Source organism: Amphibalanus amphitrite, unplaced genomic scaffold (assembly GCF_019059575.1).
Source record: "Amphibalanus amphitrite isolate SeventyFive unplaced genomic scaffold, NRLGWU_Aamphi_draft 000047F_arrow, whole genome shotgun sequence".
Taxonomy (NCBI): Eukaryota; Metazoa; Arthropoda; class Thecostraca; order Balanomorpha; family Balanidae; genus Amphibalanus; species Amphibalanus amphitrite.
The window spans coordinates 1,420,269-1,446,600 of NW_024881543.1; the positions used below are offsets into that span (position 1 = coordinate 1,420,269).

The following is a 26,332-nucleotide window of genomic DNA, read 5'->3' on the forward strand; positions in this document are numbered from 1 at the left end:
GAAATGGCGCGGGGGGGGGTGGCAACCACCCCCCCCCCCCCATGTGCGTTCTAGGATGGGAAAATGGCATGTGCGGGCGAGGGTTAATCTCTGCCGCTTGGCGCCGAGGACCCGAGGCCAAGCCAGCGCTCGATTTCCGTACTTTTTGACGGAGCGCTGATAATAACGGGGCGGGGCAGGCACCGGGCCGCCAGGTGTCGCGCGCACTACAGTGACGCATTGTTTGCCGCTGCCGATAGCGTCGAGCATGGCGAACATAGAGCCAACACAGTCGACGGCAGCTCAAATTCGGCCCGGCGCGGCCAACCCATTCGATGTTTTCATCAGGAGGTACCTACATCGACTTATCGCAAACTAAAACAGAGGCTGGTGTAGGTACGGATCTCTATAGATATTATGTAGAAAATGTGTAAGAAATGCGGCTCTCGTGTTCCAAATACAAACATGTGAACTTGTTGAATATGTATTTATGCCTTGTAATGCGGGAGAATGAAGCGAATAACGCGAATGAAACTGTATAGACGTGCACAAGACGGCCGACTAAAAATGTGAAATACGATACTCAGTCGTATCACATCTGCGACATAAATAACGTCGATGCATCTACCTTGAAATAGAGCAACATAAACGGTTCCAACAGCTGGCCAGATTTCGCCTGTAAGCTCAAGACATCGTGTGTGCATAGCACGAAGCAAACTCAGCATATGAATCGTGAAGACTGGCTATCAGAATCTACAATTTGAGCTTACGTAAATAAATTAGCAAAGTCCGAAATTTTAGGCTTTCCTCAACTGCCATAAAGGGATATCCTGTACCTAATATACTTAGCAATATCTTGATTTTGTTGCTAAGATGGTTATACCAGTGACTCAATACACCACACTGTTGTATATGCAGCGTAGAATTGGAGCTCATACCTGTAGTGACAGGATAGCAATGGCACCTGCAAAGTCACGCTCTATCACGTCTCAGCGGTATAACCTGGACAGAAATGCACTCATTTTCGAGAGCAAAGTCAAGCAAGTGCATCAGTGTGGCGCGCGCGCTGAGCGAAGGCGTTCAGTTGATGCCGGAGAGCTCTTTCCGGATGACCTCTATTGGCTTCATCAGCATGATGGGCTTGTGGTCGTCCTTGACCTAAGGAGAGTCCGCACGGCGTGAGAAAACATCGGCGGGGAAGTGAGAGAGACGTGCTTCATGGCCATCATCTCTGAGAGTGAGTTGTAGATAAAATTGTTTAGTCTAAAACGTTGTCGTGCTCAAGATTCCTTTACTACTCGTCGTGCTATCAATCTAAGACAGCTATTCCAATACCTACTTTTGATTGATTACCTACCTGATACAGCATTTCTCCTTCGAAGTAGACGAAGCCATATTTCCTGGCCTTGCCGAGGAGGCCGACCACCCGATTGTTGATAACCGAATAACACTGGAAACAGAAATAACATGTTACTCATGGGCAGCTTCTCATGGTGCATTGTGTGTCGCGGCCTTTCGGTTTGTCCAAGATTCTTTCAGATAGATTTGCCCAGTTTGTCAGATCTTTCGACCCTCTAGCTCGACATTCTTGCAACAACTTTTTGCATATACTGTGATCCACCCGGTACCCGGAGTCCGGACCAAAAGTTGTGATTGTCGGGAGTTCGGGACTCTGGATTCCCTAAACACTCCACGGCTTGCGCATTGGCGTGAAGTTTTTTTAGTAAAATAATACTTCATATGGAAGGAATCTTTGATGAATATTGGCAGCAAAAAACAGTTAGCATAATTGGCGCAGTACTGACAGTCTAGACGCATACGTTGAAAATGCTTGGAGCCCGTGGAACAAATTACCATTGCGTGGAACGAAAATAATTTCATTTGTAATCATCTAGGTATGCCAAGACCCTAGAACGTAATCTATGCCATTTGGAAAAATTCGAAGCTAACCATGAAATATTGCAACAATTGTCAATTACAAGCAAATCTTCGAAGTTCTTTCAGCAGTTGAACATTTCAATTTCATGATTTCGATAACATGAACATCACAATAATGACTGGGCAATCAGCATGCACTTTGCCTGATTCAAACTGCCACTGTACTGAATTTAAATTTTCTAGCTTATTATTGCATCGGATAGGATGAATACTTATTTTCGCTCTTTCACAGGATATTCAAACTGCTTGATACTAAGCTGTTCAAATTGCAACTTCTTTCAATTGATACAATTTTAAAAGTCATTTAAATCTTTCTTTGTGTTTATTTTCAGTGGTCAGTTCTGCAGTGATCTATTATATTTTATAACAATACTTTTATCTTGTTTCAGGCATAACATTAAGGCAAAAATGGCAGCAAACAGTCTCGAAGAGCATAGGAAGTTATTGGACTTCTTCAGAATTGTTGGAAAACTTAAGGTACCTATGCTACAAAGAAAACCCCATTTTGCAGAGAATATAGATAAATGCCATTATTGTGAGGTGTAGAAGTGACTAGTGACTTAGACCAATGGTCAACTCACAAGCATTCTGCTATTTTTTGTTTTTGTATTATTTTTGTTAGGTACTGTCTCATTTTTAGCATTTTGAATCAGTATTCAGTAGTAGGTACCCATTGCATTTAAACACAATAACATTCCTTTCAGCCTTCAGGGTCATTCTTGTTCCATGTTCCTTCTAGCTTGGTGCTTGGCATATGAATTTCTTACGACTGCTTGTTTTCCTTATGCAGAAACACTATTTTTGTGTGTACTGGGTGTGCCCCAAAATGGTCCCCTCCTCCTCCCCTGCTCCCTGCAGCATCTGAAGCGGACCGGCTGGGTGCGCTGTGACGTCACCGAACCAGAGACAGTTGCTGGCCACATGTACCGCATGTCCATCATGGCCATGGTGGCCGCCGGGCGTGCGCACGTGGACCAGACGCGCGCCGTCAAAATGGCGCTCGTGCACGACCTGGCCGAGGCGCTGGCGGGAGACATCACCCCGCACTGCGGCGTCTCGGACGGAGACAAGCACGCGCGCGAGCTGGCCGCCCTGGAGACGATGGTGCAGCCGCTGGACGACAGGGTCGCCTCCGAGATCATGGCGCTGTTCGTGGAGTACGAGTCGAACCAGACCGCCGAGGCGCGCTTCGTGCACGACCTCGATAAGTTGGATATGATCCTCCAGGCGGATGAGTACGAGGCGGCGCAGGGCCGCGACCTGCAGCAGTTCTTTGACTCGACCCGGGAGGTTTTCCGCACGGAGGAGGGCCAGGGGATGGCGGCGGTGCTGCGCCGGCAGCGGGACGAGCGGCGCCGGACCGGCGACGGTGGCGCCACCGCCGAGACGCCGGCCGCTCCGGGAACTAACGCCGACTGACACTGACCGGTTAGTGGCGCCACCGGCGCGGCGGCGACCGAATGCCCCGCTCAGTTTTTCTTTTTACACATGTAAAGGCGAGAACTTGGGTAACGTAGAATAAACTTAACAGTTTCTATTGACTGCTCACTGAGAAGACGTTTTGGGATTCGTTTACTCTAAGTTCTAACTTACAGTGTTTGAGTGTTGTGTGTTTTGCTGCAATAATATACCGTGTTGACGTATGCTCAAAATTTACGCGTTTATTATCTCGCATGCCTATTTTACTTACTTTTATTATCAAAATACTTTATTTTTAATGGATGAGACCTTTCATGATCAGTTGCATTTTACGTACATAGGATAATTCATCCAGTTGCACGTTCATTTTATCAACCCTTTCCGTACTTTACCTCCTTTACCACACATTATCTTCCCATTCCGCATTCATTGTCGCCTTTGAACCGTGAGTAGTGAGTACAGACCTGGAAGAGGATGCCGAACGGAATGGCCACGGTGCCGTCGTCGTACTTGAAACCCTCCTCGTAGATCATATTGATGAGCTCGATCAGCTCGGCGTGCGCGTTCTTCACACCAAACAGACCCTTCCTGGCGGCGAGAAGATGGGGCAGGGTTGTGAAAAGTGGTAATGGAAGCGAAAGAGGATGGTGGTATTTTTTAGGTGATCGGCCTTTATCGCTATTCGTTAACATTCGAGCATTACGATTGATATCATAAAATGAATATTGTTGGAACAAACAGGACGAATGGTTTCCATTCACCCAATTTACCACCGGTAAATTGTGAAGTTGATATGCATCAAAGCTGGACAGATGAACCAGCATTTAAAACGTCAGCCACCCGTCGCTTGCAATTGGAATGGTCCTTACTTTTCGTTGTGGACGACGGGCGGCAGGGGCTGCACGTCCACCGGGTTCTTCTTGGCCACCTCCTTCAGGAGAGTGACCTCCTTCTCAAACTGCTGCATGGAGACCGGCATGGTGACCTGCGGCAGGAGTGCGATGTCAGGTCAAGGGGCTGGAGGTGATGGTGTCTTTTACATATGGTAGCGTTACAGTTACATTGCCCGTACTAGTGTCACAGCTTCACGATTCCACGCTGATGTGCGGATGATAATGCGTATAGTCTGTGAAATTTGAGGCGTTCAAGGGTGAGTTTGAGAGTTGAATGATCATAAAATGCCCTTGGGTGGTCGCCGCTTTGCGTTCGCTCTCGGGATGTGCGCACAGGAAGTCATCCAGTAATGTCTATATCGATTTCACCGCAATATCAAGTAGTCGAACAAGTTGTTACGAAGCCGACGCTCAGATGTTAGTGATACCGTTATCTGAAAACGCACGCGGTGCGCAACTTTATTTATATTTGAACTTCTTGACGTTGAAATTAAGTGAGCTGTACGATATGCTCGTGTGGGTCGACCGGCTAAATTCTGCTTGCTGTTCGGATGCCTATGAATGTCAAAAGTGGCTGGTTTGGCGAAAACGTGAGTTTGGCAGCAGAATTTCATTATTGTGGCATACCGTGGCATTCACAGGTTTTAGCGGCGTGCTGCTAATAAATGAATGAAATCAATGGTATCGATAAATTTGGCATGTACAAAACGCCTGTTTAGCTGTGTCGATAATGTTATGACAGTTATGATCTATATCTAGATTGAAAACATCTCACACAGGTCTGTGTGATGCGGCCGCGGGCTGGCGGCGTCGGTCTATCGATGGGCGGCTTCCAAATAGATTTGGCACGTGTCCTGGATCGAGCTGGAATCACCGGAACGCGGCTGCTTGTTGCTAGAACAGGTGTACGTCATCGTCCAGAACAGTGCAAGGCCACGCGTAGGTGTTTCGGGCAACCTTTTCGGCTAAAGATCTGGTCGTGTAGCGGATACCGCACCTCAAGGTTATTGAGGACAGCAGTGACAGAAATTGTCCACATCTAATCAGGTCTTGCGAGAAATCTACATGGATTGTTCTGAATTCTTACCGACCAAATACCGACTAGAATTTTGGCAAGCTTTTGTGCCATTCGCACCTGCGTAGTCGCCCAGCCTATGCCGATAATAGCTGTCACGAAATGGCTCAAATTTTACCGCTACGAATTGGGAACATTGGTTGCATGGTAATGCCAGATACGAGTTATTTTCGCTCCTAGAAACTGGTCACCGATACACGACGTCCTATGCCTATCGCTAAAGTTAGCACTTGACACCGAAATCGGTTATTCTTAACTTGGCATGCCAGTACCATTTGAGATGCACTTGAGGGTCGAAAAAAAAAACGAAAACGAGAGCGTGTTCCGTTTTGCTAGGCTTTGCACGCCGATTATTGTACCAATTTAACATTGAAGTGAACATAATTAGATATTTCCTTACCCTGGCTCGTTTTGTGATATAGCGAAACATTTAGGTATGCAAGCCATGCATTTCAACTTCAGTAAAAATATATCGCGAAGAACATGCGTTCTATATTTTGTGCAGATTTTCTTATGAACCCTAAACACTGCGCTTCAAATAAATTTTCTTGCCGACAGTTATTCGCCTCCTGTCCTCAAACGTCCTGCCCTTGAGCTGTTTCGGAGTCCCCGCGGCTCGCCTCTCCCGGTCCTCCTTTCTCACCTGTGTGTGGTTCCCTGGTGAGATCTGTTCTCGGGGCTACCTGTCCTCTCACGACGGCGCTCACAGTTCCTCTCACAGGTTCTCACCGCCTCGGACGTCTCCAGTGGAGTTGTGATTCAGCCTCCCACCTGCCCCGGGTCGGTATTTTTAGACGGGGCCGGCCGGGTGGGGGAAGGGGGGAGGAGTCAGCGCCGACTGTCTTACGGCAGGGCACGGGGAGGGGAGGGGGTCCGACGATACGGGCTGTTGGTGTCTGTGGTCAGGTGGGCATCCAGAGTGTCGTTTTTCTGTGCCAGGGGTCCCGAAACAAAATTGTCAGCCTCATCTCCTTTGCCGCTTATTGTCGTGCTAAGTGCCATCTGATAGGAAGGCACTGATCTAGTTTGGGTCCATGCATTTCCCCGAGTGTCGAATGCCAAAGGACCGTTTGAAAAGCCACCAACCATCCTTCGGAGCGAGTTGAACGGGTCCACATGCGGCTCGTCATGAATATTATCAGTTTTACGCACTCTCGCCAGTGTTCTCCCTCAATCAATGGGTTTAGGCTGTGACTCGGCCTAGCCCCGATTAACATGAATGCCACATTCATTTGTCGTTAATACGTGCGCAAATGGATCCACGAAACGGTCATTGACAGATTCAGGTGTTTTTGGAAGTGAAATATCAGAAACAGTGTCGGTCAGAATACGTGCCGTTGCTTATGTTCATTCGTAACGTGGATGGCTTCTGGCCGCATTTCCATTTGCAATCACGCGAGCGCTATAGATTCAGGTATGTAAAAGTTCGTCTGGAAGCTCATTTGGACATCAACACAACAATTTTCGCCAGCATGACATGAATCAGTCGGGAGCATATGGGACAGGGCTGGCGTGTATGCTTCTTTTTCAACAAGGCCCGCGACCACTAACCACTATAACGTCACAGATAATGAATCACACGTGCGGTGTCACTAACAACGTCACAGTGGCTGACCCCCGGAGGCGTGCACAGCCGTGACTGGTACTCGCACCCCTCCCCGTGGTGTGGCCGCCGCTCTGGGCCGGCCTCGGGGTGACATCAGGCAGTGGTCGGACATCAGATGACCGCCACGGTCGCCGGTCAGTTGTCGGGCCGGCCACTGGTCAATGTCACGCTGGTGTCAGTGGTCAGCGGCGCGGGACAGCCTCCGACCCGCTGCCGCTCCTCGCCGCTCTCCGCTCAGCTCTGCTCAGTCAGCGGCGGGCGGTGTGACTCTGCTCCGCTGAGTTTGACTCCGCTGACTATTCAACGTGACTCCACACAGAGCAACTCTGCTCCCACTTGTCAGGACTCAGTTCTCTGCTTATCAGGATTCCAGCCTCCGCTGATTTCGACTCCGCTGTGTTCACCAATCCGTTCATATCGACCCCTTGCTCCATTTATCTCGATCTCGTCATCTATATCAACGTCGACTCTGCTGTCCATCCAACACGACCCCACCCATCTCCTCTCATTTCAACCCCCATTCCCGCTAATCTCAGCCCGTCTTTCTGCCGCGGCTCTCGATCGGACCGGGCCGAGCCGGGCCGCGGCGCCCTGCTCTCGTCTCGCGGCGGCGACAATGTTTGTGGGAAGTGGCTATCTGGTGGCGCCGTCCGGTTCCTGGAGAGCGCGCCGGCCGCTCGCCTCTGGTGACACTCAGTGGGTGACCGACTGCGCTCGGTGCCGGTCACGTCTGGTCGACCCGTGCGACAGGCCGCACATGCTGCCCGAGCGGTCGCCGGACGGTCGACGGACTCGACGGGAGATAGCGGGAGGTGGACGGTGGACATTGGTCGGAGGACAGCGAGAACGGATAGCGGAGGGCGGAGGAAACAACGACGGAGACGAGCCGAAAACAGCGGCGGAGACGAGCCGACAACAGCGGCGGAGACGAGCCGACAACAGCGGCGGAGACGAGCCGACAACAGCGGCGGAGACGAGCCGAAAACAGTCGGACGACGGGCAGTGGTCAGGACTTACAGACGCAGAAAGTATCTCATATAGAAAGTAATCAAGACCACCCGCAATGGAGTAACATCGACATCATTGTGCTTTGCTGAATGTTCGTTTGGTGACTCGGGTGACTCGGGTGACTGCAATCAACGAGATTGAGGCATCGCACGTCCGGGATTGACAACTGGTCTACAAGTTAGTGCAATCATGGCCTGAAGACGAGACATCAGCAAGGGACCACTGCAATTGAACTGGAAGCTGTGTCGGTTCTGATTTTCCCGACAAACGGCCGGTCGGCTGAACTGTGGTCACCCTTATTGCAATGACTTTGCACAGGACAGAGCAGTGATCGTGGCAGAGTGTAGCGATCAGCGCAGTCAGCGGATATCCTGTGACGCAGAGCACATCCTGCGGACGGCAGGAGAGTGAGGCGCCTTGGTTGCGGAGCAGCGCACGCGTTCACGAAATCTGCGTGAGGACTGAGCGCCCATCCTGCAGCAATGCTTTGGTCACCGCAGTCGTCGCCGCTGCTGATTCTACCGCTGCTGTTAGCACTTCCTTCGAACGATGCCACCAACAATAACGGTAAGTTCATTCTCATCGGCAACATCCATTTATTTGATATAGACTCGCCATGTCATTCCGGTTCATCCGCGGGCCCGTCCCCCCTCCGTCCTGTGTGGCCGCCAGTGTTGAGTTGATCACTGGCCAGGCTAGCACTGACCAGTGACCACGGCTGCCGCTGCGCCCGGAGCGGACCGGCGAGCGCCGTGTATCGGTGTTAAATAAGCAGCGGCGGGCTCGTTACACTGACCCCCGGGTGCCCCCGCCCCTCCCTCCCCCGCTGCCTGTTCCGGCGGGCGGACAGGACTGCAGAGGTGTCCGGCATGAGTGCAGGGGTGTACGGCTTGTTGGCGGGTGACAGGTCCAGGGGCGGGGCGGGGGCGGGAGTAATTGGAGTAAATATCTGCACCGACACAGCGTGAGGAACCACGATGGAATGCGGTAGCGATGCGGCCCGTACCAGCCTGCGGGACTGGAGCTGCACCGATCCTAATAACTGACGGATGGATTTGGAAACCCGAACCGCCAGACAGAACTACCGTGACGCAAACGGCATGCCGAATACCAGTCGTATAAATATCTTCGATCGTTCGTTACTTTCCAGCAGGGACTGCAAGCTACTCCAAAGCTCGCTCACAAGGTTCGATCCATGTCCACATGTAGGTCAGTCCTTGCAGACAGAAGACTAACTGCGTAACACACGTTGCTGTACACTTGCAGCAATCGCTCTTTCCTGCACCGAAAGATTGTTCTGTTTCCGGTGGGCCGATCTCCATCCTCGGCCGCTCGCTATCCGGTGTCGAAACCTCCTCCCATTCTCCGCCTCCCCTCTTTCTCCCTCTCCCCCAGCCGTGATACGTGCACTGAGCGCGGCTTTGAGTGTTTGTCCCCCCGAGTGTAAACACGGGATGTGATTGTGCTCGTTAGGCGACTGAGGACGGAAGCGAAACGGCTGATGTTTCGCCCGCCGTCAGGATGGCATCAGCCGCGCCAACTGGCATCTGACGCCGCCTTTGATCCGTGCGAGGATTACTTTTGGGGCTCCGAGAAGGTACTAATGAACACTTGATATAGGTGTAGTTTATTTTCATCTTTTACGTTTCACGAACTCTGTCATCTATTCATTGAAATATCATATTTACAGGGTGTCCCATAAGTTCGTTCTCACATTATATTTGCATGTGAAACAGAGTACATTGCGTTTTGATATATTTATGTCCCCTCAATGTGCTCCCCATTTAATAGGCAAACACATAAATACATGCTGCGGCATGCCAACCGGCATGTTTGGCTGTATAACAGGCTTAAAGTTAACCCAGACTGACTTGACATGCGCCGTGAGCTCCTCGAGGCTGGAACAGCGCTACGCTTCGACGAGCCTAAATTTAAGCATAACCAACAAATTTTTATGAAATTTTGATCCGATGAGGTGCCTGGCATGTGATCTTGCCACAAACGCCTGTCACAGTCTCCTTGCACCGTTTTTAAGCTTTGCTTGACCTGCGCACTGATGCACTGTCTTGCCTGAAGATGGGCCTCCGACCTCCCGGATGCCATTTTCTCCTCTATAAATGTGTTCATACTCGCGGTTCGAGTTCAGCTTGAGGGCTGAAACTCCTCCTAGATGTTCTTGGAAAAGCATTCTACTTCCCAAAGCTGTTTCTGGAACACCAATCGCAACCTGGTCAGCGTCTGGACGCCCTTTAACCCCCCAATACGGTGACCCTGGCCTTTTGCATAGGAGCATAACGGGACGAAACGGAGGCCTCCTCCTTCGCCCTTATGGGGTTGTTTTCGGGTTTGGACGGGTGTTTCATCTCGAACGTGGACTAGTTGGTCCAGATGACCTGGTTAATATCCTCAGCCCTCTAGTTTTTTTAGCCTCAGGCATAACGAAACTCATCTTTGGGCATCTTAAGACGTTTTTGACTGCTTTGAGCCCTCCGGTATGCAAAGCTTAAGTCACCTTGAGTTATGTACCCCGAAAGAACACTCTTAGACAGCTGGTAATCCATCCTGAAAAGTCTGCTTACCAACTTTCTAACCCTTTGACCTTTTTGATGGCCACTTTGGCGCCACACAGTTTTGGCCACTTGGCTCACTCCTGAGAGCTGACTGGAAAGAGGATAAACTTGCAGTGATTGACTCCCGACAAATCATCGGCGTCACTTGCTGACTGTGCGTCCAGTTAGCGATGGGCATTGCTTACAGACTGGTAGGTCTCAATCACCCTCAATCGTCGCGAATGGTCACGTGCTGACTAAATACCGAGACGTACCCGTATCGGAGACCTCTATGCTGCGGCGTTAGCCGTCTCTGTAGGAAGCGGGCTCTCTAGCAAAAACTATTTTGGGTACAGAAATTAGTTACTGTGGAGCATATTTCTACCAGCCATGGCAACCACGAAAGCTCAGTTACGAATCAATTTCAGCGTGCCTTTAAGCAAGAGAGCCTAAAAACGTAAAATTTAGGTGAGAACGGACTTATGGGACACCCTGTAAGACAAATTTTTGGAGGAAAAGTCATAAAAATAAATACATTCGTCGCATAAACACCCGCAAACAGCTATATCAATGTAGAAAAGAGCCACTAGTCTACGAATGTATTCAAAAAACAATTAGAAATGAATAAGGGTAATGAATAAGCTATGTCAATGCTTCTCCTTCTGGCTCTGTTACGATATTTTTCGTCCGTCTTTTGCTTTCCGCTGGTGCCATGTGTTACCAGCTACCTATCACTAGAGCACTATCTGTAATTGTGAAGTGATGTAAAGAAATCGAGAGCGAAGGTTTCTCTGCGTAATTGGATGTGTTAGCCTTTTTCGTCAGTTCCTCGTCGATAAAGTAACGACAAAGTGGCTTTCACCTCCCGCGAAAACAAGCGAGCTAAAAGGTGGATAATGATACCGTATTATGTTCGCCCGATCAGGTAAACGGTCCTGATCAGGTAGACGGTGTCATCGTATCGCATTTTTCCGGCGCCGTTTGTAAAAGTCAGCTTGTGACAATAGGTATTTTGCTTGAAGGTAGCTATTTTTGACTATCTATCCTCGGGTCGTCACATTCAGTATTGCTTAAAATATTGAGGAGCATTATATTAAAAACGTTAAGCTATTTATGACCTTATTTGTGGACATTTAGTCTCAAGTCTACGTGCCATGAATGATGAGCACATATTGATATTCCAGCGACAGGCCTCCGTCAGAATATGATGCTTACCCTTTTTACTTTTATCTTTTCTGAGAATGGCATATGACCGAAATATCAATAAATGTCCACACAAATGCTTATACGCGCACGAAGATGTGATAATTGAACACACTTAACTTACTTAAACAGACAATTTCCAATGTAAACAACTCTTTATGACTGAAACACTTTTTAATGGTTTATAATACTGCATATTGATTTTTCTCGGGATGTGTTTTGTCATAAATTCAAGGAACCCCTCTTACAATACACAATGATGCGCCAGTTTATTGACACTGTGGCGGCATCAGATCCTCCACTCCCTGTTTTCGCAACACGGACGAGTCCGCTCCGTGATGATACACGACAAAGTCGATAAACGAACCACTCCCGTACGCTGACTGCCGTCCCGAGAGAGATGTAATGATCCAGAAACTGACAGTTCGTCCACAGTAGAACAACAGACAGTTCAAGCCCGCCGACCCACTCACGTGTGCAAACTGTCATCGCTTCACTGCTTGCGCAACATGTAACTCTGAGAGGTATAGCTGTCGTCAGTACAGAGAAGCAAACAACTGCATGGACCGGTCAGTACGGAACCCAATCATTCATAGCCGCCGTCCGATTACAAGCGCGCACAATTGCAAAGTGGATAGTTCGCAGGCCCCATGCTCCCCGACTCTGTGACGCGTCGGTTCACTTCGGTGCTGGGCTTTCATCCCGTCGGCTTTGAGTGGGCCGGCAGTGGCGCCGTCCGCCCGGTCGCGATGGCGTGCTATCTGTCATTGATTTAGTGGCCGCGACTTGTCTGTCGTTACAATGTTGGAGCGGCCAGACGCCGGAGCGGGAGCATCAGTGATTAAACATGCCCTCCGCCACAGGATTGCATGCCCTGTAACCGCTCAGGCATTCAGATATCTAAATAAATGCAAGTGACGCCTCGCCAATTTACCATCGGCCGCGGTACTTACAAGAGCGTCAGTGCACGGACCATTTGAGCGCGAAACGGTCTCTGATCGTGCTATTGATTGAGACGTGAACGCTTTGCTTGTCGACGCCTATCTGCGTGATGAGAGACGGATTCATTACGATAAGTGGCGTACGAGAATAAGGAGAGTGATGACTCGCAATAAGTGATTATGTTGTAAGGCCGATAGACTCCTTCATTAAATTGAAAGTCATGTGTTGACCCCAGTTACCACCAGGTATATTTACTCGTATAAACACAACATCGATCCCAAACATTTCATGTCACTGTCAGGTATGCCGTAGGTTCCTAAATTAGGACGTCATTCGGGACAGAGCGCCATGAGCCAGTTTTGTATTTTCTGGTCTCTGTCAGAGACCTGCCGTCTCGTTAACAGGACTCAGACGAGACCCAGGCCGGCGTCCGGCTCTGCTTTCTGTTAATCCCGGCCTAATCAGAACGTAGCCATGCCGTCTACGATTTCTGAGGCGCATTTCATGCACCGGCCTTCTGTGCGGTCGCTGATGAAATGCGAGCGTCTCCAGTATGTTAGCATACCATACCGGCGGACCGCGGCCGCGCCGGAGGCCGCAGTAACGGTCCGGGTGTCGCTCGAACCTCTGTGACCCTCTGATGACCACCGCCGGTCAGCGGCGCGTGTGACCGCTGACCGACGCGTGACCGGACCGGCCGGCGCCGGCGGCGCTCTCCGACCGACGCCAAATAAACAGGGACGCCGCCGACACGACGCGGACGACCGGCAGCCGAGATGGATGGCTTTGATAGGCGGGCAGACGAACAGACGAACAAGGACGGCGCTGACGGCGCCGCAAAGGGGTGCGGTCGCCGGAAGCGAGAAGTGATTGACACTGACGGGGCCTCGGGTCTTTAGTCGGTGCCGCTCGCCGCCTGTTTTGCCCTTTGCGAGTCGATGGATCATCATTGCTTTCTAGTCAATATTCTTAGTCTCGGCGAAGCATTTTGAGATGCCTTCTTCTCACTTTACCGCCGCAGAGCCTCGCCGGAGCGCCGTCCGAGACAATGCGTCGGTATAGACTGTGCCGCAATACACGGCTGTCCGGCGGCACAGCCTAACCGGTCAGGTTATCCCTTGGAAACCGGCCAGCGGCGCCTTGCAACGACGATACGGGCTGGAGGTTGACATTATCCAAGTTATAAGGATGTAGTGCGAGCGTCAATATTTTCGATGCTACTCGTAAGCTCTTATCTGTGCCCAGTTGTAGCTAGCTTTACGGCGTAGTGAGGACTTCGTTCTGGAAGCAATCAATTCAAAGTTTATTGAAGGTGTTTCAGTCTCCAGTTTATTAGGTAAGAAAGTGTTTCCATCGTTGCAATAGCTCGATCAGCTCGATGCATCCCGTCATGCATCATGGTTGCATGTTGCGTTCTCGCTTAGCCGGTGTTTCACCGGTTCTTTCCTACAACCTACTTTACATTCAATGATGCTCTGCATATCTGTTAACCCCTTCTCGCATGAAGCACCGACCTAATATCAAAAACACATGCATCTCCTCCCCTGCCCGGCTCCAAGGCCACTGGTAGCGGTCTCAGCGGACCGCCCAGATGCCCCAGATGCTGTGGTGTTTGCCTGGGTGATGCTCTGACACCCTCTGTGGCCAGCCTTGGTGCTAACTAACGAGAGGCGCCTGGTGTGTCCGGCGAACCGGGGTGCTGGAAGCGGCGCCGAAGCCCTCAGAGGCTCGGGGTTATGAACCCAACGCACATCGGCGCTAGAGCAGTGAGCTCACGGACGGGATGCCGATAATAGACTTCCCCAGTTTTCCCGAACGACCTGTAGTGGGAGGTTCAATGTTCTATTCATCCGGCCAAAGAAATGCTTTAGTGGGGCACACAACCCTACTATGAAGGCAGCTGCGCCTCATGACCAAGGAGTAAATATTTATGCCATTCCTTGCATAATGTATTCGTGTTTTGAATAGGTGCCCAATGTTGTTTGCCGACGCGGCACAACATCGTCACATGCCACCTCAAGATATCACCGCCCTGCTGATCAGTTATGCATTAGGTTATAGGTACTCCCTCGAGATATGACAGCATGCGTACAGTCACCTCCAACATGTGTTATGTCTCACACTTGCAGAAAACAACAAGCATGATGTCACCGATACTCACACCGATTTTGATGAGCTAGGTCATCAAAAGTCACAATAAATTAGCATTCCCATTTCCCAGTATGTTGATGTCATGCCACCGACATTGGGCACGAGTAAGACCTATTCTCCAGAAACTGCAGCGAAATCTAAACACCACACAACTGCTGACGAAGACGAACGGCTGACGATTTGACATTGAACACAAATCAGACCTCTGACCGTCAGCGGAGGCTGTTTTGAGCTGACAATACTGCCAGAGACCAGTGGGGTGTTGAAAATCAACAAAGGGGGGCCATTACACCCTAGGGGTGCCGGTGGTGACGAAGGGCACCATCGCACTAATGACACCCCCAGGGCGACGTGACAACGTCGGGAGGTGGCTAGACATCTTAGCGAAGCTCTAGCCGTATTATCTGGACAATATTTGCTGACTTGTTAAATCTCGATACATCCCCATTGTATCCATGAAATAAAGTCCCAGACTCCCAGGCTCTGTTACCTCCCTCTCCTTCATGACGGGGGACTCCTTCCCTCCCCTTCCTTATTATCGGAGTCTGAACGTGCCGTGTTTTCCGTCACTGCAGGCAGCAGCCGGTGGAGGGGTGCCTCGTGCTGCAGGGAGGCCGTGGTGCCCGGCTGCGCAGTCGCCTGCAAGCGCGCCACCTCCGTGCCAGAACTGGAGAGGCACTGCCGGAGATCGCACGAGGGAGAGCTCTACAATTGCCTCTCAGAACAGAAGGTGGGTACAGGTGGCCGTGTTTTTAGTGACCAATGATGTCCAGTGATCCAACATGCACTGGAAGTGTGATCGTTATCACTGAAAGTTGTTTCACGATTCCCCAAACGGTCAAATATTTAGGGTGAATAGGTCAAAAACGCCCCCCTTAAGCGCGAAACCTTCTGACACTCAACCCAACACAGATTACTTAAACCTTTGGGCACCATCATGTAGCTCATTCTTTTTACTACGCTTTTAAACCAAGAAAAGACACCTGCGTGTGGTATTTAACCCCCCAAAAAGGTTTTTGCATACCCTTACAAAAGGGCGTTTTGCCCCATACCCTGGGTAATACGCCCACACCCATGTGCAAAGCGCCCCCACCCCATCCATCAACAGAAAATGATGAACATGGCAGAACTTGACGTCATTCTGACGTCATTTGTGGTCAACCTATCATAGCCTTTGGAATAAAACTTTGTTGCAATGTGTAAAATGGATGCCCGGAGGAGTCCTGAAAGTTTGGTGACGATATCTGCAGTCGTTTAGGATATATCAGCAAAAAAGGACAGGGACAGGCCTTTTCGGCCCCGACCTACAGGGCGCTACCCTGCACTCTCACCACCGTGCAAAACGCCCCCCTTTCAGAAAACTGGGGGCGTCTTGCCCCATGCATCGAGTAGGCGTCTTGCCCCATCCACTCCATTTCCGGTCAACAAAATATTGACAAAAAACGCGCCACTAACGCCGCAGCATAATACATTCACCAGAATGACAATAAAACGCAGTTTTGAGTGATGTGCACAATAGCAAGTTTTGTGATATAAAGAGGGCATCAAAATCTTAGGAATCTTCTGTAAAAACAACAAAAACAACACCCAAAACCAACATCAGCACCTACCCACGCTGCTCCTCAAGACGCAGAACCGGAAATAGAGACCTACGTAAATAAGCAGCTGACTGTTCTGAAAGACAGGATAAAACACCTATCCGTCGATAAGAAATACGATTTTTAGGGGAGGCGTTTAACCCAGGGGTGCGTTTTCCCCACAATTACCCTACTTTAAGCTGGGCGCGAGGTGCTACTTTGTCGACTAATGACCGGTTTTCATTGGCCGTTAGCCGGAGGGCGATCAGAGGAGTCCCGTTAGGCCGTGTTCAATATGAACCAGACGACGGGCCGCTGACAGCTGGCCATCTTAGCGTGTCGGTAGAGCGGCGCCGGCAGGCGCCGCCGCGCTGAGCGGGCGTATTTGACGGTACCCCCCCCCCCCCCTTCCCCACTCACCCGCTCTGTGTGCCCGGCTAAGTGCTAGCACGGATCATAGAATGATCCGTGATGATTCTATGAATGATTCTATGATCCGTGGTGCTAGGCACGCGCGAGACGTGATTGAAGTGTATACTGCTTCAAACGTTCACACAGAAAAAAACTTGATATGGGACAGGGGCCTGGGACGGAATAGGACAATATGGGACCGGACTAATTGTCACGAGACGGGAAAAAGGCAGAATGGAAGGCGGATGAGCGAGGCAAGACGAGAAGAGACAAAATCAGATGGGGCGAGACAAGACGGGACCAGACGAGATAATACGGAACGGGATGGGATGGAACGACGCGAGACATACCATTCATAATGGACTGATGCATTCCATCATAATGGGAAACGGGCGGAACGGGAAGAGAGAAGACGGGACGGGGTATGGCTCGGGCAGCACTCGCACGTCGTATGTATGCAGGTGCGTACATTCTCCTAACACGCAGCAACGTACGCCCACCGTCCGTCCATCCCGGTCCAGCCCGGCTCGCGGTTCGGAGGGATAAATAATCTGACACGATACCGCCATCTCGGCCGGCCCCGTGTTTACTCAGGCCGCCTTACTGTTTATTGTTACGGACTGACTGAATTGGGCGTGGACACTTCTGTTTCAGCGCGCCAAAGGTGGCAAAAATGGCAAGGCCAGGGACTTCATAGAGGACGAGGAAATTCAGGAAGGTGAGAGAAGATAAAGCTGATGATTGATGAAATACGTCTTTTTTTCCTCAATTCTATAGTTTATGCGATTGCTATTTACCGGCTATGTAAGGATTGGGCAATGTTTTATTCTAATTCAACTGGTGACTGGCGCATTTATGAGAGCAGGACGAATGCGGAAGGTAACAGTCATGCCAGATTTCATCAACATGCCAGCACGAAATCTGATACCTTCTTGCAATGTTTTTATAACGTTTCTAAGACACTCAAGGCTCCTAAGTGCGCATTCGGTATGTCCGTTTTATGCGGAATAAATTGCGTGTTCTGGTATCTCTGTACGCACTTCAAGTGTATGTTGTGCGTACAGCTGTGTTTGTGACTATCAACTCTGCCCAAGGTCCCAGCTGGGTGTATGTTTACGTGTGTGCGTGTCTGTGTCTAAACCAGTTGACGTAGGTCACTGATGTTGTCAGCGCTAAAACTGATCCACTCCCCCTGCAGGAGGTCCTCTGTATTTACCGTTAGTGTGTTCGCATGGATCAATAAATTGCACGCATCCACTAAGCATCAGTATGTATAGTGTGTAAGTCTGCCGTTCCCCTCTCTGACCGTCCATTCACCGGGTGTCGCCAGTGATCAAGTGCTGCCAGGGGGCCAGCTCCGGGCCCTGTCGGACCGCCTGCCGGGAGCTGCAGGAGGCGGCGCCGGCCGCCAGGGAGGCCGCCCTGACGCGGCTCCAGGACACCGCCTGCGGCCAGGTCAGCGAGCGGGTCACGCCAGGGGCAGGTCACGGCAGGGGCGGTCTAAGGGAGGGGGCGGGTCACGGCAGGGGCCAGATCAGCAGGTCAGCGGCTATATGGCGACCAGAAGAATGACCTCGGAAGGATAACATCGAGACCAATCATAAGGATGATCTCCGTATTTATGTTTCTCTCGTCTATATCTGGCTATGACTTGTAATCAGGTATAAATACAGCTCAAGCGTTATGTACAGAAATGTGGTAAGTTTGTATATTTATAACCCTACGTATCTCTACTAGTCGGCGTTGTCTCTCTGCCTCTGCCTGGTCCACTTACCAGCGGACACCTAAATATCGTGTCCGTTTACTACCGCTGGTACTGTTAACTCCCCGGAGACCCCTATACGGCGTCACACGGAGGCGGAAGTACCCCCGGCGCCCCCTGACCTATCCGCCTCGTACACCACACACTGTATCTGTACAGTGTGTCTCTGTAGAACTTGTCAGCGACCGAGTTTAAATATTTGTACAGCTGGGCCTATATTCGCCCCGTTGGGACAGTCGTGTGGTCGAACTGTTTACTGATTGAGCAAAATGTCACCGGCCTGCCGGTGTCCAGGCCGCCCTGGATCGGCCGTGATCGGGTCACGTGACCGCCGGGGACTGACCTGCGGGCCTCCCACACCGGCTTTATAAGGAGTCCCGCTGGACAGGTAGTGTCACCTATCCGTGCTTCTATCCTCAGGATACTGAAATCCTTCTCCTCCACGCCGCAACCCCCCTCCGGGCTGGACAGGCAACTTTATCTCATGCGGGCTGCTCCCTTGGAGCGGCACCGCTGCTCCTGAGGGAGCGCACCCCGTAGCCGGGTGCAGTGAGTGCCTTGGGGCTGGGTGGCCTGTCCTCTGGACGGGCTCAGCCCCGGCGACTCACTAGGGTGCCTGCCCAGACCAATGTCTCCCCCTATTTCCTATCATCCTTCCGGCTCTGCAATGGTCTTGTCGACCGAAAGGGCCTAACCCAACAAAACAAACAAACAAACAGGTAGTGTAAGGGGACCAGTAGTACCCAACAGGACACTGTTAACCGACACAAACAACTAACGATCACTTCTCCTGAGGTGTGCTCGTGGAATTAACAACCCCGATGAGCCCGCCTTCTGTAGGGAGCGGTATTCCCCCTGTAGCTCGGTTGGATAGATCTCAGGGCCGGTGCCGGTAGCCGTGGGCCACCGACGGGTGCCCGTCCCGGCGCCAGCGGCCACCCACGGGAGACGGGAGCTGTGACTACCGCCCGTATCAGACCGCTGTAAAGATAGGAGCGAAATGACGCCGCGGAGACAGAACATGAAAAACAGGGCGAGCAAATCGCCAGGTCGCTGGATAGGGAGTCAAGTGCGTTGATAACTGGGTTACCGTTCGTTTTTTTACCAGGAAAGGTGATCACTTATATAAATTAGGAGCTGACGAGATCGCGAAAATCGCTAATTCAAGTCATATCCCTATTTAAGTAGCATGGTCAGTGAAAACCGAGCTACAGATGCTCTTCTTTCTCACCGTATCAGTCTCGACTGACTCATTCCTGCCCCTCTCCTTGTTTGTTTGTTGGGGGTTAGGGGCGCGCCGACTGCGAGGTCATTTTGCGCCCAAACCTGCCCCTCTCCCCTCCTGCCCTGAGGAGGACGCGGCGTTCTGGGGGTGTCACGGGAATCAGTTATACCCTCTCTCTGTTCTGTCTAACTCTCCCCTCCTCCCGAAAAAGACGAGGCGCTCTTGGAGTGTCATGGGAGTCAGTTATACCCTCTCTGTCCTGTCTGACCCTCCCTACCTCCCACAGGAGGACGCGGCGTTCTGGGAGTGTCACGGGAGTCAGCTATACCCTCTCTGTCACCAATCTGACCCCCCCCCCCCACAGGAGGACGGAGCGTTCTGGGAGTGTCACGGGAGTCAGTTATACCTTCTCTGTCACCAGTCTGACCTGACCCTCCCCTACCTCCCACAGGAGGACGCGGCGTTCTGGGAGTGTCACGGGGGTCAGTTATACCCTCTCTGTTCTGTCTGACCCTCCCCCCACCTCCCACAGGAGGACGCCGCGTTCTGGGAGTGTCACGGTCCAGTCAGTTATACCCTCTCTGTTCTGTCTGACCCTCCCCCCCCCCCACCTCTTACAGGAGGACGCGGCGTTCTGGGGGTGTCACGGGAGTCAGTTATACCTTCTCTGTCACCAGTCTGACCTGTCCCCCCCCCCCCTCCCACAGGAGGACGAGGCGCTCTTGGAGTGTCATGGGAGTCAGTTATACGCTCTCTGTTCTGTCTGACCCTCCCCTGCTCTCACAGGAGGACGGAGCGTTCTGGGAGTGTCACGGGAGTCAGTTATACCCTCTCTGTCACCAGTCTGACCTGTCCCCCCCCCCCCCCCCACAGGAGGACGCGGCGTTCTGGGAGTGTCACGGGGGCGGCCCGCCGGCTCCGGAGCTGCCCTCGCACCGGCTCGAGCTGCACTGCTGCCCTCTGGGGGACACGGCTCAGTGCCGGCAGCTCTGCACGCACACCTACTCTCTGCGCTGGCACGACCAGGGGCCGCGCTTCGAGACGCGCTGCCTGGACGCCAACTTTGGGGAGACGCGCATGAGACACTGCATCAGGGATGGTAAGTGGTGTTTGTTATATAAATTTCCAAAGTTATGTAAGCTTCTCTCCAGCATGTCTCTGAATATGAGCTGAGTACAAGCTTCAGGCCGGTCTTTCTTTAGATCGTTCATCCATGGTAGGTACTAACATGGTTATTGAAGAACGCCGTGTTACGGTTGGCATGCCGCGCCGCCCCTTTCCCTAGTATCCTTTGCTGATGTTGATCCCCGATACGGTTTATTCCATTAGGTATGGTCCACAGAAGCTGTTTATTTTCGCAGATAGCTGGTCCGTCTTCCCCTCAGCGACTGCGACGATCTAGCTGGAGTGGCAGCCCGGTGCCCCGCTTGTACTCCTTGCTGGTGTTGATCTTATTGCCATGCATATTGCATATCAATAAACGAGAGGATGATTGATGCGATGATAACTCATGTTTGACGTGCACAAAGAACCGCGTCCTGCAAGAAAAAGAAATCAAGTCGTGCGAGATACAAAGTTAATGCAATAAAAATCCATCATTTAGCATAGCATGGAAGTCCGCTATCCCAACTTGTCTCTGTCTGAACAATTCACTAAGCTGTGTTATCCACCACACCCCATTCGCCTGACCTGACCTCTCCATCTCCGGCCGGCAGCGGAGGCGCCGTGCCTGCCCAGCTCGGGTCGGCTGCACTTCTGTAAGGGCGTCACGGACGAGGGCAGCGGCCTGTACCGGCGCTGGGATAAGGGCGCCGACGATAACGCCAAGAGCGAGTTCCTCGGGTGGATGCGGACAGGAGCGCTGGGTATGAGCCACACTGTGGTAATGGGACCGGAGTACGGGGTAGGGAAACGGGAGGAGGGTTATAATGAGCGTTCATATTTGACTGAGTGTATTCAGAGATATTTTTGGACCGAAAGCTGTTGAATTGTTGCATCAAGCTTGGTTATGTACGTGTAATTCGTCAAACTGCAAATAAAGTATCGATTGTCTAGGACTTATGTAGCATAGAGTTGTCGTTCAGTAAGCATGTCTTACCAGTTACCACCATATAAAGTCTGTCGTTCCACAGGATCTACATACATCATCACTTCAACCCTGCGGCCCTCGCTGACCTCACCACGTCCCTCCGCCCTCAGGCCTGTCGTTCCGCAACCTCTCCATCATCACCACGGGACGGTGTAAGACGGAGCTGAAGCGGCTGGCGTGTCTGCTCCACCTCCGGCCCTGCCGCCGCTCCGACCACGAGCCAGCTCAGCTCTGCAGGTAATAATACCTCCTCTCCCACTAATAACACCCCGTTCCGACCGCCTGCCTGCTCAGCTGTGCAGGTAAGGAAATGCCCTGGGCATAGCGCACCGTACAGTGGAGGTGGACAGAGAACCTGGAATAGGTTGCGATCGTCAGTGGTGTTATAAACTTATGTTTCTTGCTGATCCCATCTCATTTGAGGTTTATGATTTAGCACTGAGCAGTATGTGTGACCGTATCTAACCCTTCAGTTCTAACCCCGTCTCACCCTCTCACCCGGTCAGATCGGACTGCGTGCGGCTGCTGGAGACGTGTCTGAGCCCGGCCGGGGACGAGGCCGACCCGGCCACACTCTGCGAGCTGATGGCCGCGCCGGAGCCAGACTGTGTGCGAGCCATGACACTGGACACCTCGCCGCTGTCGGTCTCGGAGAACACGCTGGAGCCAGAGCTGTTCCAGGGGGACGAGACACAGTGGAGGAGCCAGGTGAGGGGACGGGACGCAGCGGAGGGGCCGGGTAGTGACTCAGGAGGGTATGCAGCAGTTATAGGAGTGTTTGGAGCCACACGAAGAATATGCGAGGCTCAGAGGTAATGCTAGTAAACAAGAGATGCCTACTTTATGTGCTACCGTGCTTATTTCTCTCTGATGCGTCTTTGGATCTTATTAGGAACCTGTTTGCTCGATCCGTGAAACCCCGTTCTCCTGCAGCCACAACCATGTCTGATGGAAGGCGATGTTTGCTGTTTTCCAGGTGACCAGTCCGTGTCATCCCTCACCCTGTGAGGCGGGGATGGTGTGCAGGGTGGCCGCGCCCAACCTGTCCACTCGACACTGTCTGCCAGGTAAGTCTTAACGCTAGCTCTGGCTCATGCATTGCTATTTGTGTGGCGATCAAAATAGGAAGGGAGTTTGCAATGCCCTTTGAATAAATTAATTTCACGGATGAAGACGTTCCCTTTTGGTGCCAAAAGAACACCAAGTCGTCACTCGTACAGCTATGTATTGAACAGTGGTAAATCATCGGGTGTGCAGTTTATGCCACTAAAGTTGAATGTTCAAGTTGTTATCGTATGGTTATGTTTGTCGTATATTTTAGTGTTGCGGGCGGCTGTGACCGTCCGTTGTGGCGCGCATGGCGCCTCCCCGACTGGCCGCGCCCGGCGCCGCCCCTGCCGCGTGGCCCTGGGGCGGGGTCAGCGGCTGGCCCTGGCTGGACGGGTGGCGGCCCGGGAGAGGCAGACGGACGGTGGTGACGAGCGGTTGGCTCTGTGCTTCTTGCTATTGCCGCTGCCGATAATAATATAAAGCATCGAGTCTGAGTGTGACCAGCTCCCGCAACATAAGCAATAACCATATTCAGAATAACTCACTCATCTCCCCTCCCCTGACCGCCAGGCTGCCGTCTCAGCACAGTCAGCAGCAGTATGGTGGCTCTGGGCTCCTCGGTGCTCCTGCCGCCGGTCGGCGGTGACGGCGGCCACCTCTCGCTGCTGCTCTGCTCGCCGGACCCGGGCGGCGGGCCGCCGCAGCTGACCCGATGCACCTCCGTCACCGTACCCAGCAGCATCCCCTGCGACGCCTTCGATACGAAAATCGGTGAGCCGTGAATCCCAGGTTACTAGAACGTAGATGGACGGCGCTCTGCCTCTGCTGGAATTGTGGAGCCGCTGTGCTTTACCTTTTTTACTTTTTCCGCGAAAAGCGAGTGAACTAATGACGTAGATTTAACCCAAATCAGTCAGGTCACAGGTGTCAATTACTTTTCTGGAGACCGCGACTATCCAACCTCAGACCTGTTGTCATGCATTCTTTTACGTCATTTGAGTGGAAACTTTCACGTCCACAGACTCTGGGACGGTGGTCCACCAGCGCTGCCTCTCCTGCGTCTGTGTGGACGGTGGAAGGTGGTGTGTTTATGTCTGTGTGTTGTGTCCACACTCCACAGACTCTGGGACGGTGGTCCACCAGCGCTGCCTCTCCTGCGTCTGTCTGTGTGTGTATATCTGTGTGTGTTGTGTCCACAGACTCTGGGACGGTGGTCCACCAGCGCTGCCTCTCCTGTGTCTGTGTGGACGGGGACCTCCTGTGTCGGACCGCTCCCGAGTGTCTCAAGTCGAGCAGACCGCTGAAGTCGGCGGCTAGTGTGGGCGCCCTTCAGCCCACCTGCGTCCATATTCACACTCAGAGGTCAGCATTCCAGAGGTTAGCAATCTACGGGGTGAACGGGCTACTTATAAGTTTATGAACAGGATCATTTGTAATACGGCATTTGTTCAGTTTGGTGGCATGTTACTCGCTTCACCAAAATAACAAATTAGCGTTTTTAGTAACGTTCGATATTGAGCAATAAAGGTTCATGCCGGTAAATCCAGCTACCGTATGTCTAATTGTAGTATTTGTTTTTTTTTTACGCTAATAGTCTCACTCCCTTGCAATATATTTAGGAGTCACCGTCCCCCCCCCCCCCGCTGCCCGATGTCTGACTTGCCCTCTCCCGTATCCCCAGGTGCGTGCCCTCGCAGTTGAATTTTGACCCGTGCGAGGTGCGCCCCTGCCCGACCGGCCACCGCTGCCTACCCCAGCCCGACATTTGTGTGGACAGCCTGCAGCCCTGCGAACTGCACACCTGCGGTAAGAAGGCTGAGAGCGTGCTCACCTGAGTTCGTTGGCATTTTGACTCTAAGTGTATGATAAACCGCCGAGTCTGTTGCAGAGTTTTCAACATGTGTGACTGATATTTGGTCTCGGTACTCCTTTTGGTCTGTTCTCATCCCCATGGTTTGGTTTTCAGTTCCGGAGGCGCCGGAGGCCGTAACGGAGGCGGCAGCCACCTGCCAGCGCTCCCAGTCGTCCGTACTGGCGGCAGAGGAGAGCGACTGGCACCAGCCCTATGTGGTGCGTAACGTCTCTGGCGGTCGTAACCTGACTAGACACTGGGACGTGTATTATGTTTTCAGTGTTTGTTGGAAAGGGCGAAAACGCTAGAACTAGAGCCATTTATCACGAAGATAGTAGCGCAGCTCTTGACCTTTAGCTTCCTTTGTTTCTCGAAGTGATTGTGCGTGTAAAGTAAGCCACTTCTGGCACGCGGCGTGTGGTCGATCTGTTCCACGGTTTTCGTTGGATTTATTGCTCCTGGCCCGTTGTTTATTTATTCCCGATGTCGCTGACGCCTCTGTAGCCGTCCCCGCGCCTACCGACGCCCTCTGACCGCCGCTCCGCCCGCCAGGCGTGTCCCGTGTCCGCGGAGGAGTGCGACGCGCCCCTCCCGCCGTGTGGGACGGCCGGCGACAACGGCACAGTGCTGCCCCCGTGCGGCAGCGCGCTGAGACTCTACTTCACCCGTCGGCGGCTGGCGGCGCTGGGCTCGCCGGTGCCGGCGCGCTCGGTGCTGTCTGCTCTGCGCCGACTGGTGGGGACGGCCGAGTGCGCGCTGACCGGCCGACTGGAGGCGGCGCGTCAGCTGACAGTGATGGTGATCGGGGAGCGCCCCGCCGCCGCCGCCGTCTGCCGCCTGGAGGCCGACAAACTGCGCGTGTGGCTGAGCTCGGGGAGCCCGGCAGTAGCCTCCGAGCCGGCCCTCTGGCCCGTGGTGTTCGCAGAGATGGTGCTGGACCCGGCGGCCAGTGGTGCCGCCGTCACCAGCGGCCCGGCCGCGCTGGTGCTGGTGCTGGCGGGGGTGGTGCGGTGGTGCCTGGCGCGGTAGGAGGGACGCTGGCGCTGTGATATATGTAAGTCGCTGCCACGATGGGAGAGCGGTATTTATTAGACTCTGACCGCGGTCACCCGTGGAGCGGTGGAACTGGGTCTCACTGGCGCCGTGTGGTCCGGTTGCGACTCCGCTCGCGGACTGCGCCGGGGGCTGACGGGGTCGGCCGCGCCGCGCTCTTGCTCATAATTAGCGGACTCGACCGAAGGCCCGAGTCGCTGGGAACGATAATGCTCACAATGTGCCTGATTAGTTATATGGCTTCATACTGCTGCGCTGCATCATAATGTGTTTGAATAAACACGCATCATGCCGTCCACAAACGCTGTGTAATGTGTATTGCCGGGGAAAGAATTCCCAATGCAAGTTCGAATTACTTCGAACATAGGCACGAACTAAATTAGAGACTGGTCGGACAAATGTGTGATGCGAAACATCCTTTAAAATGTACTCAAATATTGCGTAAATTCCTTTCCACATAACATTATTGGCAACCTATGCACAATTAACCATTCACTGAAAACAGATACAAAAAAAAAGAACTCAGTCACAATCACTCAATTCACCACTC

At 52.3% G+C, this 26,332-nt stretch overlaps 3 protein-coding genes across 11 annotated transcripts; 2 read left to right on the forward strand and 1 right to left on the reverse strand.

The window, feature by feature from the left end:
* Positions 1-450: 450 nt before the first annotated feature.
* On the reverse strand, positions 451-6,085 carry LOC122377602 (actin-binding Rho-activating protein-like). The gene is made up of 5 exons (XM_043357821.1): positions 5,948-6,085; positions 4,206-4,321; positions 3,801-3,924; positions 1,337-1,429; positions 451-1,137 (listed from the first exon to the last, which is right to left on the reverse strand). The coding sequence occupies exons 2-5, from the start codon at positions 4,313-4,315 to the stop codon at positions 1,060-1,062; spliced, it is 405 nt and encodes a 134-aa protein (XP_043213756.1). The 5' UTR covers positions 4,316-4,321; positions 5,948-6,085; the 3' UTR covers positions 451-1,059.
* On the forward strand, positions 1,790-3,569 carry LOC122377601 (5'-deoxynucleotidase HDDC2-like). 6 transcript variants are annotated; one of them, XM_043357816.1, is made up of 3 exons: positions 1,790-1,874; positions 2,307-2,394; positions 2,776-3,569. In XM_043357816.1, exons 2-3 carry the CDS (start codon positions 2,326-2,328, stop codon positions 3,334-3,336), a joined length of 630 nt encoding a protein of 209 aa, XP_043213751.1. In that variant the 5' UTR covers positions 1,790-1,874; positions 2,307-2,325; the 3' UTR covers positions 3,337-3,569. The 6 variants fall into 6 exon arrangements, with proteins under 6 accessions (XP_043213751.1, XP_043213752.1, XP_043213750.1 ...); XM_043357817.1 differs by having other exon boundaries at positions 1,796-1,894; XM_043357815.1 differs by having other exon boundaries at positions 1,821-1,862.
* Positions 6,086-7,605: 1,520 nt separating the features above from the next.
* Positions 7,606-26,084, forward strand: LOC122377603 (reversion-inducing cysteine-rich protein with Kazal motifs-like). Of its 4 annotated transcripts, none has more exons than XM_043357825.1 (15): positions 7,607-7,824; positions 7,894-8,485; positions 15,339-15,493; positions 17,406-17,469; positions 18,082-18,206; positions 20,612-20,837; positions 21,454-21,603; positions 21,938-22,064; positions 22,334-22,535; positions 22,804-22,894; positions 23,448-23,648; positions 24,077-24,239; positions 24,559-24,683; positions 24,844-24,947; positions 25,282-26,084. In XM_043357825.1, the coding sequence occupies exons 2-15, from the start codon at positions 8,401-8,403 to the stop codon at positions 25,756-25,758; spliced, it is 2,295 nt and encodes a 764-aa protein (XP_043213760.1). In that variant the 5' UTR covers positions 7,607-7,824; positions 7,894-8,400; the 3' UTR covers positions 25,759-26,084. The 4 variants fall into 4 exon arrangements, with proteins under 4 accessions (XP_043213758.1, XP_043213759.1, XP_043213760.1 ...); XM_043357822.1 differs by having other exon boundaries at positions 7,614-7,824; positions 24,077-24,254; XM_043357823.1 differs by having other exon boundaries at positions 7,606-8,485; positions 24,077-24,254.
* Positions 26,085-26,332: the final 248 nt, after the last annotated feature.